At 49.6% G+C, this 24,232-nt stretch overlaps 1 protein-coding gene across 2 annotated transcripts in view; it reads left to right on the top strand.

The window, feature by feature from the left end:
• Nucleotides 1-1,349: 1,349 nt before the first annotated feature.
• Nucleotides 1,350-24,232, top strand: part of Ttll9 (tubulin tyrosine ligase like 9) — a 45,346-nt gene continuing 22,463 nt past the window's right edge. For both annotated transcript variants that reach the window (XM_005320584.4, XM_040276438.2), the window contains exons 1-5: nucleotides 1,350-1,455; nucleotides 4,931-4,974; nucleotides 7,429-7,521; nucleotides 13,099-13,210; nucleotides 14,125-14,310. In XM_005320584.4, coding sequence (XP_005320641.1) covers nucleotides 1,441-1,455; nucleotides 4,931-4,974; nucleotides 7,429-7,521; nucleotides 13,099-13,210; nucleotides 14,125-14,310 — 450 coding nt within the window. In that variant the 5' untranslated portion in view covers nucleotides 1,350-1,440. The remainder of the gene's footprint in view (nucleotides 1,456-4,930; nucleotides 4,975-7,428; nucleotides 7,522-13,098; nucleotides 13,211-14,124; nucleotides 14,311-24,232) is intronic.

Raw genomic sequence — 24,232 nt, forward strand, 5'->3', positions numbered from 1 at the left:
GAACCTTTGTTTTATGTATTTTTATGGGGTGCTGAGGATCGAAGCCAGTGCATCACACAGGCTAGGCGAGCGCTCTGACACGGAGCTGCAACCCCAGCCCCCACTTTTTCATTATTAACAATGCTGCTAGGAACATGTGGGCATAAATGTTTGAATACCTATTTTCAGTTCTTTGGGGGTCTATACCTCAGGTTTCTTGTGCTTTGTTTCATAGTTTGTCACTATTCATTGAGTTAATGTGTCTTGTTTATTCACTCACTGAGCAGTGTTGGCCATGAGCTACGCTATGGTAATGCAGTGGCAAATAAATAAAACTCTTTTTTTTTTTCTTTTTTGATGCTCATGTCGGGGAGATATTGAGGACTCAAAGGAGTCTGCCTAGAGAAGCGGGTGGTCAGAGAAGACTTTCCTGAGATCAAATGCAAGCTGAGGCCTGGGCAGAGGGAATGAAAAGAGGCACCAGAAAAAAGAACACCAAGATGAACAGAGATAAGTGTGAATCCAGGAGTGTGGGAGGGGGGCCAGGGGTCAAACCAGTAACTGAAGGAAGGGAGGAGACTGGAATGGGAAGAGCAGCGGCAAAGAGTTGGAAGGATGAGGCTGCTAAGTCCTCAGACCCTGGATCAGTAAAAGCCTTACTGAAGCGGGGCTCGGTGGCCCACGCCTGTAATCCCCGCGGTTCAGGAGGCTGAGGCAGTAGGATGACGAGTTCACAGCCAGCCTCCGCAATTTAGCGACGCCCTCAGCAACTCAGCAAGACCCTGTCTCTAAATAAAATACAAAAAAGAGCTGGGGTTGTGGCTCGGTGGCTGAGTGCTCCTGGGCTCAATCCCCAGTACAAAAAGTCTTGCCAATCAGGATGAGGATTTCCATCTAAGGGCCATGGGGAGCCAAGGAAGGTTGTACACAAGCCGGGGAGAGCATGGCTGAATCTGGATGGCCAGAGGGATAATTGGTCAGGAGGCTGCTGCAGGTGTCGAGGGAAGTTCTGGCATAATGCTTAAAAATTAGAAGGTGACTGAACGAGCAGAGGGGACTGGTGACGTTACCAACTGACCGGGTGACTTAATGGTCGTTGAGTAAGGAAGCAGTCCCATTGCATTTATCAAAAAGTGACAACTTCTCAGAAGCAGCATTTTTGGATCAAGGAAGCTTGGCTGGAGGCGGCGCTGGGCAGTAAGTGCCCGCGGTGGGCAGCCCCCTCCTCTGGCCGGGTGTGCCCAGGGTCGCAGAAAAGTGGGACTGGGAGGGAAAGGTCGAGAAGGCCGAGGACCTGGGTGCAGGACGCCCTGGGAGCTGGGCACTCCACCGCGAGGCGCGCCTTTGGCTCGTCCAATCAGAGCGGCGGATCCGGGCGTCCCTTCGTCGCCTTGGCAACGGGACGCGCAGGCTCTAGCCGGACGTAGTGGCGGCTTGGATCTGGCCCTGGGGAATTGCGTCATGTCGCGACCGAAGGTAGGAGTGGCACCGGGCCAGAGGCTTTCGTCGTCCTCCGAGAGAGGGAGGGAAGCCACGGGGCTCAGAGCCCGGGGGCGGGTCATCGCGGGGCGTTGCGACCCGGGAAGGAAAGGTCCAAACGGGACCGAAGGCTACGAGGCCCGACGGCTGCTCGCAGACCCTCTGGCGGGAAAGTTACAGGACCGGGTTCTAAGCTGTACCAAGATTGCTGTTTAGAAGGCTGAGGCAGGAGGATCTCACGCTGAGGACAGCCTCAGCAGCTTAGCGAGGCCCTAAGCAATTTAGTTAGACCATGTTCTAAAAAATATGAAGGGCTGGGGAAGCGGCTCAGCGCCCCTGGTTCGATCCTTGTTACAAAACAAAAAACGAACAAATAAAAATAAGCATTCTGGGACCCCGTGGGAAGCTCAAGTTCCCCGTGGCCCATTAAAACAAACTAACACCAGTAAAACTCTAATTAGCGTCTTTTCCAAGCCGAGCCCAGCCCTGACCAAGGGGCACAGAGGTGAATCAGGCAAAACCCTGCTCTCCAAGACCCACCAGCCAACTCCCATTTTAAGACGAGGAAAGATGAGGCGCAAAAAAGGGAGATGAATTACTGTGGAGTCCAGCCCCTCTGCCCCAGCCTGCTTCTTATCTCAGGTTCCAACCTCTCAAGAATGGCATCTCCATTTCTTTTAATTCCCTTTCACAACAAAAAACAACTTTATCTGCTTTCAGAGTGTCGTGAACGTCGCTTTTTTTGTCAGGAGTCATAATTCCTGTTGCTGGTTATTCGAGGTCCATGTTCCCTGCCTTAACCCCGGCTCCGGCAGGGAGCAGACATATGATGATCACTGTTGATCACGGCTACTGGTGGAGGACGCGCTAGCTGCTCAGGACAAACACCCGGGCTCTGTCTTGACTCCTCCCCATTCACCTCCCACATCCAAGAAGGTCCCCCCTATTTTTGGTGTTTGGATCAAATCCAGGGCCTCTTGCCTGGATTTAAGTTAAGGCTTCTTTCTTTAACTTTCGGAAGAAGCCTTAAATTAAATCCAGGCAAGAGGCCTGGTATAGGACTATGCTTTCTTTTAAATGACCCAGGAAATTGGGTATATGAACTTCTTAAGAGAGAAGGACAGAATAAATTGTGTGTACCTTCACAAAAATGTGCAAGACTTCTCTACTAAAAACTAGAAACCATTGAGAAAAAAATAAAGAAGACTTAAATTAATGGGGGAGGGAGGGAGGGAGGGAGGGAGAGAGAGAGAGAGAGAGAGAGAGAGAGAGAGAGAGAGAGAGAGAGAACAAACACATTTTATGGATTAGAAGAGTCAATGCTTTATGATGCCATTTCTTCCCCAAATGATCTTAGAGTCAATGTGCTCCTCATCAAAATCCCAGCATGTCTTTTAGTAGAAACCAGCAAGTTGATTCTAAAATTTGTACTGCTGGGTTGAGTATAACTCAGTGGTACAGCACACACTTAGCCATGCTTAGCTGGCTTCTATTCCCAGCTCCAAAAATAAATAAATAAATGAATGAATGAATGAATGAATGAATGAATGAATGAATGAATGAATGAATAAATAAATAAATAGATAGATAGATAAATAGATAAATAGATAAATAGAAGAATTTATATCCAAGATCAAATGGCACCTCATTGCAAAGACAATGTTAAAAATCAAAGCCAGAGGACTTACACTGCCTGATTTCACGACTTACTAGAAAACGACAGTACTTAAGAACATGTGATGGTGGCATAGGAATAGACAAGTATATAGAGCCCAGTATAGTCCAAAGGCAGACCCACATGGTCATGGTCGACTGAATTTTGACAAACATGCCGGTGCAATTTGGTAAGGAAAGGAAACGATTTGCAACCAAGGACTCTGGAGCAACTGGATAAACCCATGAAAAGTGGAATTGAAAAGAGAGAGAGTTAAGGAGGGGAGGAGTAGGGGGGATAGGAAGGGCAGCAGAATAGAATAGACATTATGATTGATGTATGTACAATCCATGTATGTATTATATGTCAAAATACATTCTGCTGTCATGTATGACTAAAAAAAATAAAAATAAATCGTATGGTACAAAAAAAGAGAGAGGATTAAAGATCTAATTTTCAAAAAGATATGTAGGGTGAGCTGACTAGTGCCGGGGGAGTAGGCAGGGCTTGGGTGGGGGAAGGATATGATTTCATTTTCTTTTGCGGGGGAATTAACTACTGATTTTGGAAAGCGCTATCTCGCGTCCCTTTCCATGGGCTCTTTGAGGGGTATGATAATGTGGTAAGCAGAATTCTGAGATGGCCCCCAAGGTCCCCACGCCTGGTGTACATGCCATGCATAATTCCCTCCCCTTGGATGTGGGTGAATTTGATGGCATCGCTGTTGTCATGATGACATTATGTTATATGAAACCATCATAGCTGACTTGGAGGGCAGTGGGTTGGAAGTCCAAGGGACATGCTAAGGGTGGCATTCAGGAAGAACACCCATATGGTGAACTGCCTATGGAGCCACTTTGCAAGGAACAGTAAGCAGCCCCTAGACACTGGGGGCAGTCCCCAGTGGGCAGCAGTCCTACAGTCCCAAGCAACCAAATTCTGCCAACATGTGAATGAGCTTGAAGATGAGCCCCGATGAGAACCAAAACTCCAGCCATCACCTTGAACGCAGCCTTAGGAGACAAGGGCAGATATTCCGGCTAAGCTGTGCACATATTCCCAACGCACAGAAACCATGAGATAGTGAATGTACATTATTTTAAACCACTCAATTTATGGCAATTTATTACCCAGTCGCTGAAAATGAATGCGGATCACAGCTCTGTCCCAACTGTAAAGGTCAGCTGCACGGGGCCAATATCAGTTTCTCTTTCACACATGCCTTAGGGATCAGTCTTACCAGGACTCGGGGGACAAGCTGTTTTGGATATGGTTGGAGCTGAAATACACCCCTCTCCCCCAGCCACACACACATTGAGGATTTGAAAGGTCTGTTTTGGGTGAAAAGAATTCATGTTGCTGAGTCTGACACAGCCCTTTCCTGGATTCTAGGTCCAATCAAACATGCAAAGTTAATTTTTTTTATTTTTTAGAGCTGGGTATCAAACTCAGTGCTCCACATGTGCTTAGCAGGCACTCTACCGCTGAGACACATCCCCCAATTAGGACAGACGCAGAGCCTGATAAACTGAGCTCTCAAAACTGGGGTTCAGGGTCGAACTTTGGAGCACCAATAAAATGGGCATGCACTCTGCGGGTGTTGCTCATGGAACTAGCCTCCAGTGCAGTGGGCTGCTTGGGAACTCACCCTAAGGGTAGCAGGTACGTTCTGCACTGATTTTCTGGGCACCTGATGGTGGATTAGAACCTGACCAGGTTGCACCTTCCTGTCTTGGGACGGAGGCATGGTTGAGTGTGGGCTGGGAAGGCAGGTGGACGTACAAAACCAGTGACATCATTTTCCTTTTCTCCTTACAGAATCAAAATTACAAGGGCCATGGATTTTCAAAAGGAAAAGAGCGGTGAGTGGTCCCTCTCCGTCCAATTATTGGAACTAATTTCCTTCCCTTCCTCCTTCCTCCCTTCCCTTCCCTTCCCTCTCCTCTTCCCTTCCATATCACTGGGAACAGAATTCTAGGTTGACTTTTTTTTCTTTACATACTTGAAAGATGACATTCCCTTGTCTTCAGACTGACATTATTTCTTAGAAGTCAGAAGTCAGTCTCTGTCTCCCCACTCCACCCCTGACAGTAACTCTTCCTGGCCTCCAGCAACCTGACTGTGCTTTACCTTGGTATGTTTTTTTTATTCTGGGTGTGGGTACCAGGCGCTTAACAACTGAGCCACCTTCCCAGCCCTTTTTTGTGTTTTATTTAGAGACAGGGTCTCACTAGGTTGCTTACAGCCTCACTAAATTGCTGAGGCTGGCTTTGAACTTGTGATCCTCCTGCCTCAGCCTCCTGAGCCGCTGGGATGACAGGCCTGTGCTAGCACATCCAGCTTTTTTGCCTGACTTTAATAGCAGGTGAACACTAAATTCACAAAGTAAATTTGGAAGCTCTCCCCCTTCTTCCCTTTTGTGGAAGAGACTGAGTGGAAGTGGGGTTAATGTTTCTTTAAATGTTTGGGGGAATTCTCCAGTGAAACCATCTGGTCCTGAAGATGTCTTTTTTAGGAGTTTTAAAATTATGTATTCTATTTCCTCGATAGTCACAGAGCTATTTAAATGACCTGTCTCACATTAGGTGTGTATGGTGCCGAGTGCTTTCCGGGGCTCACAAGCAGGTGTGTGGGGGCCTTGGCCTGCTCCTAAGTGTACTTTTCCCATCGGCAGGGCCTGTGTCGCTCCTTCCTAGGTAATTGTATCTTTCTCTCTCTCTCTCTCTCTCTCTCTCTCTCTCTCTCTTGTCATCTTGCTGACTAATGGTTTTGTTGATTTGATCTTTCCCAAGAATTAGCCTTTTATTTTATTGATTTTTTTTCCTGTTTTCAATTGTATTGATCCCTCCCTCTCCACCAGGCCTCCTATGACATCACCCCAGAGCGAGAGGGCAGCTGGTCACTGAGGAGTGGGAGCGGAGGTCCAGGCTCTCCACGGGGTCTCCCGGGCGGGGAGGAAGCCCCAGCCTTATCCTGGGCCTTCTCTGACACCACCGGGGCAGGGGCATGGCTTCTAGACTCCCTGGCCTTTGCTGGCACAAGTCGGGGACGCAGGTGTTTTCTGCAGGCTTTGGCTGACGGAGCACTTGTTCTCTGCCCTGCGTCCTGCTGGGGGGCTCTGCTCTTGTGGCTAAAGAGAGCAGGCTTCTGCCGGGGCTTTATTTAGGTCTGTGCCCATTGGCATGTCTGGGTGGCCATTGGCTGGGGCTTTTTTTTTTTTTTTTCTTAGTTACAGGTGGACACAATACCTTTATTTTGTGTATTTATCCTTATGTGCTGCTGAGGATGGAACCCAAGGCCTCACCCATGCCAGGCAGCGCTCCACCGCTCAGCCCCAGCCCCAGGCCTTGGCTGGCTTTTTTATCTCCGCACCTGGGATATGGAAGCCCAAAGAAAACCCAGGGAATTCACCACCATATGTTTGTTTTACACAGAACGTACTGGGTTTCGGTGCCCTCGTAGGAGGAATAGGGGAAATGACATCTGCTCCATCTTCCCAGATGGATGTCTGGAAGGAGACTGTGTGCACGTGTGGCAGGGAGTGTGAGAGCTAGTCATGGTGCACGTGGAGCAGCCCGGTCGTGCCCAGCACATAGTAGGCTCTGGACAAAACGCTTGCTGTTTTTTTTTTTTTTTTTCAAGTATCACAATGTTTATTGATAGATACAAGTATATAAAATCAGGGCATGAACATGACTTGATAAATTAAGTAGACTTAATTTCAATACTATAATAAGAGGGACCAATTCAAATTCTCACCATTTGTTTCACACCCACAAAAACCACTTCAAGGGCATTAACGATCTCTCAAAACTGATCAGTTTGTGCAAGTAAACCATGTTTCTTTTAAAAAGACTTGTGTACTTGCCCAGGCTCAAGGATATTAAAATCTACCACATAAAGCCCATTACTAGAGGTAGAAATACAGGCAATATACTATTACGGCAACAACCATCAATTACAGTTAAGAATTTTTCTGTAACAACCAAATGGATAATCAAATATTGCAACAACTCAAGTATTACTGAGCAAAGTGCATTTCTACAGTATTCAGTGTTGCTATTCAGTTTTCTAACTTAAAACAGCCTATGATAACTGGCACGCTTGCTGTTTTTTGATGATTCAAAGTTTCTGTATTGCTCAATTTGATTATTTCAGGGATTGTCACGCTCTGATGCTAAACTCTGAAATTCGGGGATCCTGTTTTCGGCATTTCTAGCTGTGGCTTTGATCTTTCTTCCTTCCCCTTTATCCTATCCCTGGAGCGTCCTAGGAAAGTTGGATTCCAGCAAGTGTTCTGTTGCCTTGTCTTGCAGAGAACAGAGAGCATTGATCCGGTTCAAGACTACCCTTATGAACACTCTGATGGACGTCCTGCGCCACAGGCCGGGATGGGTGGAAGTGAAAGAGTAAGACCCCCTCCCTCTCCTCACCCCCTCCTTCTCCTTGCCCCCTCCCTCTCCTCACCCCCTCCCTCTTTTCACCCCCTCCCTCTCCTCACCCCCTCCCCTGTTTCTTACAGATCCCTGCCTGCCTTGGTTTTTCTCCCAGCCCCCCAGCCCAGTAGCCACTAGGACTTGCCCTAAAGTAGCGCTGACATTTATTTAGCACCCACACTGTGGTGGCCAAATCACTCACACCGTCCCTGTCTCTAATTTAAGCCTTACAACCATCCAATCAGGTATGGCAGTGTTCAGGGGTGTTAAGCCAACTGCTTAAGGTCACACAGCACGTAGGTGCCCAGTCTATTTGACTGATGCCGGGGGTGTCCTGTGGCCTCCGGAGAAACAGAGGGATGCTGGCAGCACAGACCTGCTGGCTTGAGTCCTCCCGGGATGGGCCCAGGTCAAGGACTAACCTAGCTGGTCACTTACTAGTTCTGTGGCCTAGAACAAGTGACTTGACTTGTAGGCCTACGTTTCTGCCTTGGTGCTGGGCCCTGGGGCTGCCGAGGGAGGAAAACAAATATACGACCCCCGGCTGCGTGAGGGAGGGGTAAGGTTGGCATGCCTGTGCCAGCGACCTGAAGCAAAGAGGCTCTGATGGGCTAGAAGCCCGTCTATCTGCCCCTCGACCCTCCACTGAGGTCCGTAAATAAGAAATTCCGGGATGGCGAGGAAGCTGAGAGAAATGAGGGGCCTGGCTAGTTCCGGCTCTTTGTTTTGCTTTGCCTTGAGCAAGTCCCTGGTCCTCATGGTGCCAAGTGGAGCTCCAGCCCACCTTCACGTTCCACACAGCAGGAGGCCGGAAGGAGGCAGGGAAGCCATGCCAGCCAGGCACAGAGGCGCTCGCCTGTAACCCCAGCAACTCGGGAGGGGAGGTTGAGGCAGGAGGATCGCAAGTTCGAGGTCAGCCTCGGCAACTTAATAAGACCCTCAACAACTTAATGAGGCCCTGTCACAAAATAAAAAATAAAAAAGGCTGAAGATATAGCTCAGGGGTAAAGCACCCCTGGGCTCAATTCTCAATACCCTCCCCCCCCAAAAAAAGGCATGCTCCTCCCTGGATGTGGCTCCGTGGTTAAGCGCCCCTGGATTTAATCCCCGGTACCAAAAAAAAAAAAAAAAAAAAGCCCTGCTAGACACTCCAGCCCTTGGCATCCGCGATCTCTTTTAGCCATCCCCCAAAATCTGGGTAGATGCTACTGTCAACCCCATTTTACCAATGAGAAACCTGGGCCCAGAGTAACAAAAACGCCATGTTTCAGAGGTCCCTCACTTGTAAGGCTAGGATTTGCAGCTGGTGTGCACATCTGCAGAGTCACAGGCTCGTCCCTGCCTCCCTCAGTAGGCTCTCAGAGAGGGAAGGAACAGATGAGAGAATGTTCCGGATCCTGGTGCTGCAGAAATTAGGAGTCTGCTGTCCGTGGCAAGCTGTGGTACAGGTTGTGAATACAGAGCACTCTCCTTGGGACTTTGGAAACCGTTACAGCAAGGATAATGACGCTGATGACGGCAGCTACTACAGATTTGCTCTCTTTGAATTTTCTTTGGGTTCTGAGGATTGAACCCAGGGCCTCCCACATGCTAAGCACACACCCTACTACTGAGCTAGACCCCCAACTCCCTTCATTTCTGTGTACTATTCCACTGTATGGACATACCATGCTTTATCTATTCATTAGTGAAGAGGCATTTGGATTGCTTCCACTTTGGGGCTAACAATGAATGCTGCTATGAAGATGCATGTATGAACTCTGAGTGGAACATGTTTCCTTTTCTCTTGGGAGAAACTCCATCTAGAAGTAGAATTGCTAGGTCATATGGTAACTCTATGTTTAACTTTTTGATGAACCGCTGGATTCCATTTTCCATTTCCAACAGGACCGTATAAAATGTCAGTTTTTAGGCATTCTCACCAGTACTCATTGATATTTTTAAAATTTTAGCCATCCCAAGTCGGTGTGAAGTGGCATCTCATTCTGATTAGCTTTTCCCTCGTGGCCAATGATGCTTGACACATTTCATCTGCTTGTTGGCCATTTGTGAATCTTTGGAGAAATGACTATTAAAACCTATCGCACGTTTAAAAGCCCAGTTCTTTGTCTATTTATTGTCGAGTTGTAAGTATTCTTTATACCCTTATCAGACACATGATTTGCAAACATTTCCCCTCATTTTGTGGACTTTCTTCACTGTGACCTTTGAGGCACAAAATTAATTTTTGACCAAGTCTGATTTATCTATTTTTTTCTTGGTTGCTTGTACTCTGGGTATCACATTTAAGAAAGCATTGCCTAATCCAAGATCACAAAATTTTACTCTTATATTTTCTTTCTTTTTTTAAAAAAACTTTTCAGTTGTAGATAGACACAATACCTTTATATATGTGGTGCTGAGAATCCAACCCAGTGCCTCACACATGCGGGGCAAGCGCTCTGCCACTGAGCCACAACCCCAGCCCTCTTATGTTTTCTTCTAAGAGTTTTTTTTATATTTTTAACTCCTACGTGTAGGTCTTTGATTTGATTTTGTATATGGCGTGAGTTAGGAATCCAGCTTTAACATTTTCAATGTAATTTTTAAACTTTTTACTTGAAATCATTTTAAACTGAAAGCTTCAAAATACAGTTGTCCCTTGGTGACCAGCGGATATTGGTTTCAGGACACAGCTCCTTCTTTTAGCAGCTTCACCCAGTTTCCTCCGCTAGCTGCTTATGTGACCAGTACGTCTGTCCACGCCTGGAAGTGAACAGACACTATGAAGTAAGCAATGGGCATCGTTGGAGTTTCACCAGTTATTTTTTACTAATTTCATTTTCTGCCTCATCATCTATCCCAGGTTCCACATTACTTTTAATTGATCTTTATTACCACAAATATGCCCTTGATACATTCAAAGAGGACTCTTTATTTTATAGAAGGTCCCTGGGTTGGGATTTGTCTGATGTCTTCTCATCACAGGGCTGAACACCACAAAGTGATGCAGTGTCCTCCCCAGTGAACTGCATCAGGGGGCTCATGGGCCCAGCCGGTCTTACACTGGTGTTACCTGGGTCGCTAAGTTGAGGTGGTGTTTCTCCAGTGAAGAGCAGCTTTTATGGGGGGGGGGGTACTGGGGATTGAACTCAGAGGCACTCGACCACTGAGCCACATCCCCACCTATTTTGTATTTTATTTAGAGACAGGGTCTCTAAATAATTTAGCTCCTGGACATTGCTGAGGCTATGAACTTTGAACTCAGGATCCTCCTGCCTCAGCCTCCTCATCCGCTGGGATCGCAGGCATGTGCCACCACACCCGGCTGGGTAGCGTTCTTCCGTAAGGAAATAGTTTTTTTTCTCCTGCTTCTTACTTATTCAGTATTGGTCTGGCTCATTGATATCCATTATCTTGAGCAGAAATATCCACTCCTTGATCCTCTAGTAGGGAAACTGAGGCCCAGAGAAGAGGGCAAGGCCACATAGGAGTCATTGCTTGTGGCAGAACCAGAATAGGGGCTCTCTCTCCTGCATGATGTGGCCCAGTGCAAGCATCAGATGGAGAGGGACAGGGAGCTGGATGAGGCCCGGGCGGCCAGCCTGGAATGGGGCTGTCTGGTGACCAAGGGTTTGGAGGGCAGATGGCCATGTCCCCAGGGGGTTTCCATCCGCTCTGGAAGCCATTGCTCACGACTGCTGTGTGTGCAGCAGCAGCCTGAGGGAAGCTCTGGAGGAGGCCCAGGCCCAGGTTTTCATTCATAACTCAGGATGGAATTGGAAAAGGGTGATTCCTGACTCATGTCGCTCCATCGCTGCCACCACCTGTGTCACCACCTGTGCAGGCATGTGGTGTTTGCTTAGGATTGTCCTCAAGCTGACTCACTCCTTTTACTTAAATAAAGGAACTTTCATATCGCTATGGTAGCATCTGTGGGATTATGCATTTGTCTTGCTATTGATTTATTTCCCCCCCCATTTGACATTAAAGCAGGGACATGGCTCTTAAACTCCTTCTGACCCCAGTACTAGGGATTGAACCCAGGGGTGCTTAACCACTTAACATATATTTTATTTAGAGACAGGGTGTTGCTAAGTTGCTTAGGGCCTTGCCAAGTTGCTGAGGTTGGCTTTGAACTCACGATCCTCCTGCCTCGGCCTCCTAAGCCAATGGGATGACAGGCATGTGCCACCACTCCGGCTCATGTTGGCATCTCTTAGAATTGCAGTGCAGTCCACCACAGAATTCTCCCACAGTTGGTCATGTTCAGGCCAAGGTCATGGGTCACCCTTCTTGTAGCTGCTTCCTTCTTGTTCAGTTTCTGCCTCAAAGTTCCCCAAGATTTTTTTTTTTTCGAAACTCAGTCCATTTGTCCATAGTAGGAAAAAAAAAAAAAAAAGCAGGGAGCAACTCAAACACCTCTTAGTTTGAAAATGGATACACTGTAGTGTGTTCACTCAGTGAAGTGGAACGTGGTGGTTAAAATGACTGAATTAGACCCCATGTGACAAATAAGGAAGCAGATTGCAGTGGTTCTGGCCAGAGCTTGGACTCTGGAGCCCAGCGGCCTCTGTTCAGTGAGCTCCTTAACCTCTCTGGGTGGGCCTCAGTTCCCTCATCTGTAAAACGGACATAACGACAGAACTTGGAGTTGCTGTGGGGATCAATGAGTTCATATTTGCACAGTGCTTAGAACAGCGCCTGGTGGGTGGTGAGCCATAAGGATTAGCAAGAAGGAAGTTGGGAAAAATCATGCCAGACAATGTCACAGGCCGTGTCCAGACAGAGGAAATCCATCCAGACACTGTGAAGAGATGACAAGCCACCAAACTCAGGCTGGTGGTTTCCTCTGGGGCAGAAAGAGGAGATAGATGCAGGGATATACCGGGGCCTTCAGTTATATGTACTTTAAAAAAAAAAGTGGCATAATCATGGCAGCACTATTTTATTTCCTGATTCCTCTTTTGAGCACCCCGGCTCCCAGCACCTGGCTCTAGTCCCCGAATTTAGTCCATCACTTGATTTCCTGTCCCCCTCTCTGGCATGGTGGTGAAGAACAGGGTCAGAACGTGGCCCCTGGTGGAGCCCGGTGTGAGTTCTGGGGGTGCCGGGTCTTTGGTGAACAAGGCCATCCTGTCCTGGAACTGCGGGAATGATCCTTGTCACCTCTTAGGGCCACTCTGAGCCTTAGCAAGAGGGGTCTTTGTGAACTGGGAAGACCTTTCAGGCATGAGCCGTTCCGTCACTTGATACCGTGGGCTGAGGAGGAGGAAGGCAGGTGGTGTGGACAGGTGTGCCCCATGTGCAGGGCCTGGTGTGGATTGTGACTGGACAGGCAGGCCCTGCCTAAAGCTGCGGCCACTTGGTACCTGAGCTCATGTGCCCACATGTGCTAAGGGCTCAGGGAAGGCACAACCTGCAGACAGTGGTGGCCTCGGAGGGACTCCTGGTGGACGCACTGCCACGCGCCCTTCCCTGGGCCCCTCAGCTGCACGTCCCCGGGCCCCAGACCCCAGACCCCAGCAGTGCCGAGGCCCTCAGGTCATGACCTTTGCCTCTTCACCCCAGCGAAGGGGAGTGGGACTTCTACTGGTGTGACGTCAGCTGGCTCCGGGAGAACTTTGACCACACCTACATGGACGAGCACGTGCGGATCTGTCACTTTCGGAACCACTACGAGGTGAGCTGGGCAGGTCAGAGGCACCCACCCCACCAACTCAAGTTACAGGGTGTGGTGACGAGGAGGAGCTTGTTTGGGAGGGACAAGGACCAGAACAGAAAGGGGATGATGGGGTGTACGCCAGGTGGGGGACGTGAGGCCTAGGTATCTGGCAAGCTCAATGATTAGAGGTTGTGAGGATCTAAAGCCTGAGGAGCAGTCTGTTTGAGGATGCAGAGTTAAGGACACAGGCTATGGGGGGCAGGCTGGTTTGGGGGTGCAAGGAGCAGGAGTCTTGGGGGACTTCAGGGTGCAGGCAAGCTGAGAAGTTTGGGGTCCAGAGGTAGATTGGAGGTCTGGAGGGAACCTGACCTCAAAGAGACCTGGAGGACCAGTGGTGAGGGATTTAAAACGTTAGCGTAGCTGGCGCGCACCTGTAATCCCAGAGACTTGGGAGGCTGAGGCAGGAGGATCGCAAGTTCAAGGCCAGCCTCAGCAATTTAGGCCCAAAGCAGCTTAGCATGACCCTGTCTTAAAATAAAAAAATAAAAAGGGCTGGGGATGTGTCTCAGTGGTTGGGCGCCCCTGGATTCAATCCCTAGTACCAAAAATAAATAAAAAAATAAAATGTCAGTGTGGCTTAATGGTTAATAAATACAAACTTCCATGTCAGAAAAGGCCGGATCAAACTCTGGATGTGCCACTTGTTCTTTGGCGCCCTGGGCCACCGGCTGCGTTCTGCCCTGCCTCGGTGTCCCTGCCTGGGACGTGGGACAATCATAGACTAGAGGCTCTTGGTCTGGGTTGCTCTGACTGTTCCTGCTATTTTGTGGCCAGGAGAGGAGGCTGGGGGTGTGCTGGGTGGCAGGGCTGGGGTCAGGAGCTGGGGCCGGGCAGGAGCTGGAGGCTCACCCAGCCTGCCCACTGCTGCCCAGCTGACCCGCAAGAACTACATGGTGAAGAACCTGAAGCGCTTCCGGAAGCAGCTGGAGCGCGACGCGGGGAAGCTGGAGGCGGCCAAGTGCGACTTCTTCCCCAAGACCTTCGAGATGCCCTGCGAGTACCACCTGTTTGTGGAGGAGTTTCGCAAAAACCCAGGGATCACCTGGATCATGAAGCCTGTGAGTGCCTGGTGCAGGGGCCTGGGGGAGGGAGTCAGCGGGGATCCTGGGAAGCCCCAGGCACCCGAACAGGGACCGGCTCTGCCTGGGTGATCTGCTAGGAGCACTAACTGCCGTCCCTAAAGGGCCACTTGAGTTCCTTTTCTTGGCAGTTCCTAGAGCCAGCGGCTGTGACTGCTTGCACATAGTAGGTGCTCAATAAGCATTTATTGAATGCACAAGTGGTCATCAGGACAAGGCAGGGGTCCAGAGCCCTTCTTCCTAACGTGGAAGAAAACAGTGGGTGAACCAGCCAAGTGCTTTACTGCCCCTCAGCCTTGGGGTGGGCCTCACCAGCCCCATTTTAAGGATGGAGAGCCTGGGGCCTGTGTATTCAAGCATCCCACAAATGCTCACTGGGCCTTTGCCATGTGCCAGGCACAGACTTAGGCCCAGGGAATTCGGCTCTCGGCAAGTCAGACGTGGTCTCTGCTCTCTTTGAGGATGGACAGTAAGCCAGCAGAGGAAACATGTGTTGCGTGATTACGGTGTGTTGAGTGTCACTAAGGAGAATGGGTGCAATGGCATACACCTGTAATCCCAGTGGCTTGGGAGGCTGAGGGGGGAGGATCATGAGTTCAAAGCCAGCCTCAGCAAAAGTGAGGCGCTAAGCGACTCAGTGAGACCCTGTCTCTAAATAAAATATAAAATAGGGCTGGGGATGGGGCTCAGTGGTCGAGTGCCCTGAGTTCAATCCCTGGTACCAAAAAAAAAAAAAGGAGAATGGTGTCAGGAGAGGGAAAACAGGTGGGGACCTCCCCAGCCAGGCAGCTACTGAGAAGAAGTGAGAGATTGAGATCTGAGGCCAAATCCTTGGTTCAATACTAGCCATCCCACTTACTGTGCAGCCTCAGGCAGATTACTCAACTTTCCTGTGCCCCAGTTCCCCATCTGCAGAGTGAGAAGAACTGTGGTTTCTATTGCAGAGTATTGTACAGTAGACAAGTTAATGCATATAGTACCTGCTCTATAAATGATAGTCATTATTGTGACTATAATGATCTCTGAGCTGAAGGATGCCTGGGAGTCAGCCTGGAGAAAGGCGGAGGTAGGGAAGAGCATGCCAGCAGAGGGGACTGCATGTGTGAAGCCTTGCTCTCGACAGCCCTTCAAGGGTCAAGAAACAGGGCAAGATGGCGCTCAGCCCTTCCTGTGCCAGGGCTACCTCTCTGCCACATGCCACCTGTTAGTCAGCTTTTCATTGCTGTAATAGGACTACCTGATGTGACTTGGAGGAAGAATGGTTTATTATGGTTCATGGTTTCAGAGATTTCAGTCTGTGGTCAGAGGCCCTATTGCTCTGGGCCTGAGGTGAGGCAGAATCAGACTATCACACCAGCCAGATGCAGTGGCTCACACCTGTAATTCCAGCAGCACTGGAGGCTGAGGCAGGAGGTTCCCAAGTTTAAGGCCAGCCTCAACAACTGAGCAAGACCCTTTCTCAAAATTAAAAAAAAAATTAAAAAGGTATAAGGATGTGGCTTGGTGGTATAGTTCTACTGCACTTGCATTAAAAATGTGTGTGTGTGTGTGTGTGTGTGTGTGTGTGTGTGTGTGTGTGTGTGTGAATGAAGGCTGTGGCAGAGGAAAGCTGCCTAGCTCATGGCAGTCAGGAAGGAGAAAGGAGAGAGAGGAGAGGAGGCAAGGGACAAGGCACCATCCCCAAGGGCCCACACCAGTGACCTACTTCCTTCAATATGCTGTAGTTACTACCACCTCTCCGTAGTCCATTCAAAATACTAATCCACCAAATGGATTAATCCACTAATGAGACCAGATCCCTCATGATCCAATGGTTTCCCAAAGCCCCATCTCTGGACATTGCTGCAGAGATTTTGGGGGACATTCCAGATCCAAACCATGACACCACCAAAGCCTCAAAGGGCATCATCAAAGCCCCTTGAGAAGGCGCCAGGCTTCGGGAAAGGAGCTGGGTGTGAGGAGGTGTGAGCAGCCTTCCCGTGGAGCAGAAGAGCGTGGCTCAGTGTTGGCTGGCGTGGACGGAGTCAGCTGGCATGGGTGCCTGGAGGGGGACCCAGTGCAGGGCACAAGGGATGCCTGATGTACCCAGACCCTCTCACCACCTCTGCTCCTGGGAGGCACGGTGAGGCGGCTGGGGCTGGAGGAGGAGGGATTAGGCAGATGAACAGTGACACCCACCAGGGGCAGAGTCGGGCTCCCAGCATTATCCTCTCCGACAAATGATAATTTGTGCTAATTGGGAATGAGCAATTGCATATTAGGTTGATTCCTTTCCCGGCCCACGGCCTTTGTTAGCGGCAGACACAAGACAGCTGTAATTAAGGGGCGGCATCTTGGCTGTGCGTCTTCCGCCCTGAAGAGCCGAAGCCCACTGCACTGTCTGTGGGGGAAGAGCAGCGCGGTAGTGGGCGTGGCCGGGAGGGTGGCACGGCTGGTGGGCGTGGCCAGGGAGAGTAGCAGGTCTAGTGGGCGTGGCCGGAGAGAGAGGTGCTGCTAGTGGGCGTGGCCGGGGGCCAAATTCTGAATCCACCCCTTCCCCCTGCGTGACCCCAGCAGGTTTCAGCCCCGGCCAGTCCACTTTCTCGTCTGTAAACTGGGACTGAGCGGACCTGCCCAACGGGGTAGTGGAGAATTCAATGAAGCTGTGCATGTTATATCCATGCATCGCCCAAATTCTATCAAGGGCTTGGCGTGAGGTGCCCAATAATTGTCTCACTTTTCTTCTTTCCAAGAGTCCGGGAAACACCCCTCTTCTTCCTGCCAAGAGGAAGCACTAGGGCAGTGTTTCTCAAACTTTCTGTGTCCCCGCATCCCTTAGGGATCTGGAGAACATGCAGAGCCCAACTCAGCAGATCTAGGTGGGGCCTGAGAGGCTGTGTCCAGGGGATGCCAACACTGCTGGTCCCTGGTCCCCAGGTGACACTTTGGTGAGGTTGGAAAGAAGCTGATCCTAAACTGGGGCATGACAGACTCTGGCAGAGGCCGGTACATCGCGCCCACCTGAGTGGCTGACCCCGGAGGCCTGGGCAAACCTGCGAGCAAATGTGCTGCTGTCAAGTCCCCCAGGTATCAGCCTGCGCAGTGTGCAGAAACCGAAGCCCAGGGTGTGTGTGCGCGCTTAAGGAACTGACTTCTGCAATGTTGTGAGGGCCACAAGTCCAACATGTACAGTCCAGGCCAGCAGACTGGAAGCTCAGGCAGGATTTTTGTGTTACAGTCTTAGGTAGAATCTCTTCTTCTCCAGGGAGCCTCGGTTTTTGCTCTTAAGCCTCCAAGGGCTGGTTGAGCCCCGCCCACATGGAGGGCACTATCCTCTACTTAAAGTTACTAATTACGGATGTTCCTCACATCTGCAAAAAAACCTTCAGAGCAACACCTAGACTAGTGTTTGACCAAACAATTAGGCAGCAGAGACTCACCGGGCTGATGCGTAAGATGAAAGGTCACACCAGGTATGAGGGCTCTTCTGCTCCAGCGGCCCTCTGAGAACCAGGGGCCTGGAGTGTTAGTTCTGGATCTTATTATTTGGATACTACTGGGGAGAAGAGAATGGTAAAAGGTAGAACACTACTTTAAATTTGGGAAACAGATGTCCCCTGAGACCCTCTGCTCTTCCCATAAGGCCTGTTGTTGTGACCTAGTTGGTCCTTGTCCACTCACAGGCAGAAGTTCTCAGGGGGTTGCTGTGGCCAGGCCAGTCTCTGGCAGCCCTGTCCTTCCAAGTCCTCCCTGCAGTTTCCCTGGAGCCTGTGACCCTTCATTTTCCTCTGCAGGGAGGGGTGGCAGAACAGCCAGGGAGGGGACAGGTTGGATCAGAAAGGCCGGGACAGCATTGTCCCCCAGTGCCGCTCTTCAGGGACCCTCTTCCCGTGGGGCTGGAGCCCAAACCATCTCCCAGCTTTGCTGTCAATCTTGGAGAGAATAAGAACAAACAGGTCTGACCATTAAAGTCCAGCCTAGGACTCAGTGGCCACCTGTTGCCGAGTATGTGCAAGGCCCCAGGTTTGATTCCTAGCACAAGGGGAAAAAATGTCCAGTCTAGTGTAAAAAGCACGTGAATGCACATCCTTTTTCCTACCTGAGCATTCTGCCCTCCTCGCAGCTTTGGCCTGTGGGGTGTGGGAGGTGGCAGGGCGCAGACCACATGGCCTACTCCCACTGCTCCCGCCTCTCTGTGGTGCTGGGTGGTCAGGGACCAGCCTGTCCATCAGTCTGTGTGTCCACCAAGCCCTTTTCACAGGGCTGTGGGTATCCCTGGTGACCCTGGGCTGTTCTTTGCTCAACCCACCAGCAGGAAGAGCTGCATTTGAACATTCAGTTACACTGTGTGCACCAAACAGAGCATCTCAAACTGCTCCGCCAAATCCTCTCAGAGTTGGGATGCTTTGGTCAGCAAATAGTAGAAAACCCAACCGACATGGCTTACTGGAACAAGAGGGTGGGGCTTCTGAACTGTTTTAATGCCTCGGACTTTTTGACATTTGGTGAAATATAAGAACAGTGTTCCTATGTAAAATCGCATTTGTGTGGGGCTGGGGTGTGGCTCAGTGGTAGAGCACTTACCTAGCACATGTGAGGCACTGGGTTCCATCCTTAGCACCACATAAAAATAAACAAACAAAATAAAGGTATTGTGTTCATCTACAACTAAAAAAACTAAATAAATCACATTATTGAGATCTGATCAACATGAAATCTGCACACATTTGATGTACATAGTTGAATGAGCTCGAACCTGAGTATGTACAGTACATATCCATGAAAGACTAGGTTTGTTTTGTTTTTTAAGGTACTGGGAATGGAACCCTGGGGTGCTCTACCACTGAGCTTCATCCCCAGCCCTTTTGATTTTTTTAGTGAGACTCTGTCTCACTAAGTTGCCCAGAGGGGCCTTGAACATGGGACCTCCTGCCTCAGCCTCCCTGGGTGACTGGGATTACAGGCATAATCTAAACATAATTGATTACAAAATAACACAACTAGGGCTGGGGCTGGGGCTCAGTGGTAGAGCGCTCGCCTAGCACACGTGAGGCCCTGGGTTCGATCCTCAGCACCACATAAAAATGAAATAAAGACATTGTGTCCACCACCTACAATTTAAAAATAAATATTTAAAAAAATAAAACAACTATGTTGGAAACTAGGTATGTGTGTTAGTTGGGGGTCCCCCAAGAAATAGATGACCCACAAGACTCCACCTGCCAGAGCTTAGCCGGTGAGAGAAAATGGGGGAGGAGCTGGGAGAGGCTGGGGGTGTTGTGGGACCTCAGTGGAGGGAGGCAAGGAAGGAAGGAAGGGCTGGGGGGAGAAAGGAGGGAGGCTGGGTGGAACTTCCTAGGGCAGAGCAGCCTGAGCAAAGTCCAGCCAGACCTGGGGGGCTTCATGCTGTCAGAGAAGTCCCCTGTGCCTCATGGATTGGGAGCAGTCTCTGGACAGGAGGACGGGAGGTCAGGACACAGCGCCAGTCAGCAGGCGGCAGCTGGCGCCCTCAGGGCCTTGCTCTCCTGCAGCTGGAGGTCTGTGAGGTGTGTTCTCAGGGCTGCCGCGCACATTATTAAAAGACCCTCTGTGCTATAGAATATACGTGCTCTTCGTTAACAGCAGACCCCCGCACTACCATAATTTCAAAACCACAGGTGCATAAACAGCATCTTGAGACATCAGCAACAATTGTAATGTGATACATAAAAATAGCTGTGATGGCTTCTGATGGCAGATACTCCTAATACTCCTATGATGTGTTGACCACACTCACCATAGAAGGGAACACAGGGTACATGGCAGGGTGTCAAAAGGAAGATGTTGTTTTTCTCATTCAAGTTCAGAGGTCCAGGGGAATTTCCTTTAATGTAGAACAGCTGGACAGGGGATGGTTCTGGGTAAATCGACAATTCCATCAATTCCTAGCCCGACAGGCAGACGGTTCCTCTTGCCACAGCTCTAGCTTCACCTCCTTATACCTCTACGAGCCATGGGAATACAGGAATGCCCTGGTCTTGTGTCACTTTTGAAGAAGTCACAAACTCTTCCCAGAAGTCTCAGCAGCAAACTTTCCGTGGCATCCTATAGATTATGGCCTGATCCAATCCCGTGGCAGTAGCATGAAGGCTCAGACCTCCCCAGAGGGCTGGACAACCCACAGGGTGACCCAAATGTGGTTCTTGGCAAGGGGACAAGGACTGTAAATGGCCACATTTGGTACAAAATCAAAGTTATGTTTCATTCTAATAATCCATTTAATGTTTTCCAATCATAAATGTAACTTTATATGTAAAAATATTTTCCTCCCAAGTTATCAAGTAATATTCCCAGAAGCTACCCCATGCTTGCTGTATGATTCTGTGTATCCCATGGCACCCTGCAAGAGGTACATGAGCCCTGGGATTGTATAGCACGGATTTCACTATCCTGGATTTATGACTCACTGGCTGGATGACTTGGGGCAATATGCTTGGCCTCTCTGTTCTTTGGTTTCCTTGGTTGAAAATGGGAATACTATCAATGCCCATGTCATAGAGGCCTGGCACAAGGTAAACTGGTAAGTATCAGCCATGAACATGATCATTGTAAAAAGTCTGGTTACCTATTGCTGAGTAACAAACCACCCCAATGGAAGGCCCTGAAACAATAAGAACCTCTTGTTTTTACCTCATGAGCCTCCAACTGGGGCTTGACAGGGAAGGCTCATCTGTGCACCAGCATCCTCTGGGGCAGCTCTGCTGAGGCTGGAGGATGCCAATCTGGCCTCACTCGCTGGATTGGCAAGATGGTGCTAGCTGCTGGCTGGGAGCCCAGCCAGGGCAAGGGCTAGAAGACTCAGCTGTCCTCCCTGTGGGCCCCTCATGTGACTTGGGCTTCCTCACAGCATGGCATCTGGGCTCTGTCATGGCTGGTAGAAACCACATTGTCTTTCCTGATCCTCATTAGAGTTCTCACCCTGCCACTTCTTCCACACACCGTTAGCTATGACCGTCCTGAAGCCCTGCCCTCACTCAAGGGGAGGGGACATTGACTTTACCTCTTGGTGGGGTTCTGGAGAACATACGGGACTGGAGATGTTGTGATTGGTCTTGGAAACACCATCTGCCGGAGCTCTAGGTGACTTCCAGTCTTAACAACCCTGATCTATTACTGAGCAGGAAGTTTATTTTTCACTTTTAGGATTATTCCCTTGGTGGGGGGGCATCTCTTGGAACAGGTTTGTCAAGTTACTACAGTGATTTAACCAATAAGGACATTTCATCATCTCACACAACAGGAGCTGGAGGTCGGCCATTCCAGGTTGGGGCATGTGCATGGTGATGCCTTGGGAGCCCTGGGGTCTTCTCCCTGTCCACTCTGCTTCCTCCCTATGTTTAGTCATCAGATCTGTCACCTCATGTCTATGAGATGGCTGCTGTGACTGCAGACCTCACCTCCTCAGAAAAAAGCAAAAAAGAAGGAAGGGCCAGACATTTCTTTTCGTCTCTCTCCCTATCTCTCTGACCCCCTCTCTCCCTCCCTGTGTTCCCTTTCTGCTCTCTCTCTCTCTCCATTTTTTTCTTTTTTCCTTCTTTTTTATTTTTCCCCTTTGGGTGCCAGGGGTAGTTGACCACTGAGCTACATCCCCAGCCTTTTTATTTTTATTTTTTTTATTTTGAGACAGAGTCTTGCTAAGTTGCTGAGGCTGGCCTTGAACTTGCAATCCTCCTGCCTCAGCCTCCAGAGTAGTTGGGATTACAGATGTGGGCCTCTGCGCCTGGCCCCTCCCTCTCTCTTTATATTTTTAACACAGAGGAAAATCTCCCCAGAATGGATAAGAAGATGTCTCCTTAGGTCTCATTAGCCAAAACGGGCTCATGCTAATTGCAAGGGAAGCTGGGAAAACCAGTAGGAAGCCTTTCTAGCCCCATCACAGAAACAGGGACTTTGCCTGCAAGAAAAGAGAGGGAGAATGGCTTCCGGGGTGAGAGAGGGGTTCTGAGATCAAAGGGTACATACATGCCTTAAAAGACACATTTTTTAAAGATTTTTTTTATGGTTGTAGATGGACACAATATCTTTATTTTATTTATTTATTTTTATGTGGTGCTTAGATCTAAACCAGTGCCTCACACTGAACCACAACCCCAGCCCCTAAAAGACACTTTTTAATTGAAGATAAACATTTAAAGGTGCCCAAGTTCTAGGGGTCTGGTATGAATTTTGACAAAGTAAACACATCCAAGTGACCAGCACCCAGGTCATAAACAGAACCCTACCAGCCCCTCAGCGTTCCCCTGTGACCTCCTCCATTCCTGACCCCCTAAGCCACTGACGGCACAGATTTGTTCTCTCTGATTTTGTACTTGATAGAATACGAATATTTCCACAGTTTCTAGTTCTTTCCCTCAACAGTTTAGTCATGTGATTCACCCTACGGGTGTAAGTAATTGGGAATTGCTAACTGTCATGGCAGTACACTGTTCCACTGAGAAAGTATTTCCAAGGCTGGCACTTTTATGAATGGTGCTGTTGACATGGGACAGACAGATGAGGCTGGTGGGAACACAGGTTAAGGGAATAATTATATAAGACGGCCCCCACTGCGCTGACCCCCACAGGCTTTCTCTTCCAAGAAGCGTTTCCCTGCAGCCTGCCTGGCTTAGGTGGACAGGCTCTGTCACATTCCACAGCAACCTACCTGTTGTCTGCAGGAGACATGCAGGCCCAAATAATGTGGATAAGAGGATCCAAATTCCCCGAGGGGGAGATTTCTGTAACCCTTTCCACAGACCAGATCCCAGAAACTCAGAGAGATAGGATAATTCCTCCTGATCATAAAACCTGTAAGAATGTATGGCTAAGAATCCAATTGGGGGGCTGGGATTGTAGCTCAGTGGCAGAGCGCTTGCCTAGTATGTGTGAGGCCCTGGGCTCCTGCCTTCGCATCACATAAAATAAACAAAATAAAGCACTGTGTCCATCTACAACTAAAAGATATTTAAAAAAAAAAAAAAGAATCCAATTAGAACCCATCAGCACAGGACAAAGTGCCTAGGGTTGTCATGGCAGTGGGGACTTGAAAGTGTGATGTCTTGCTGCTGTCAGTCAAAAGCCAAGAGGTGGACCTGGGCGGGACTCTCTGGAAACTTCTCTGGGATCCCAGGAAAACCAGCGCAGGAGAGCCCCGTTGTTTCTCTCAGAGAGGACCCAGCCTCTCCTCGGGAGTATCCCTTTCCCTATCCCTTCAATAAACTCCCGCCTGTTACTCCAGGTGACATGTCTGAAATCTTTCTGACTCGATGGCAGAATCAGGGTTTGAAGGGGGGTCTTCACACTGCCTCAGTTTCCCGGAAGGCCCCAGCCCTGTGACCCTCCTAGGGATGTGCCTGTCTGTCCTGTATGTGGGAGTCCCCGCTTCTCCAGTGTCACCAGCACTTGCTGTTGCTCAGGGAGTGTGATTTTCGTTTGTGTCTCCCTGGTGACTAGGGAAGCCCAGGACCTGTTCACTGTGTCCACCTTGTTTTCTGGGCACACATAACCCTGAACCCGGGTGCACAGAGGGCAGGCAGAGCAGGGGGCCTCAGCCCGACCGACGGGCTACCTACAGCCCTGTGGCAGCTCTGCCAACCCCGAGTTTGTACAGCAGGCCTTGGCGGGCCAGGTGGCCCACGCTCAGAGGAGAACAGAGAGAAATGAGAATTTGCACTTGCTGGTTGCATTTGTGCTGAAATAAAGGTGACTCTGGGGGACAGGCTCAGTAGCCACAGATGACCATAGGGTGGTTCCAGGAACCAGACCTGCTCCAGGTGGCCCTAGAAGCCAGGCCTGGCTGGCAAATTTCAGTTCAAAACAGGTTAGACTGGGAACGCTTCCTGCGGTCTGTTACAGCTATTGCGTAACATCCAGCACACAGTAGGCACCCAATATATACATTTTG

The sequence above is a fragment of the Ictidomys tridecemlineatus genome, chromosome 5 (genome assembly GCF_052094955.1).
Source record: "Ictidomys tridecemlineatus isolate mIctTri1 chromosome 5, mIctTri1.hap1, whole genome shotgun sequence".
Taxonomy (NCBI): Eukaryota; Metazoa; Chordata; class Mammalia; order Rodentia; family Sciuridae; genus Ictidomys; species Ictidomys tridecemlineatus.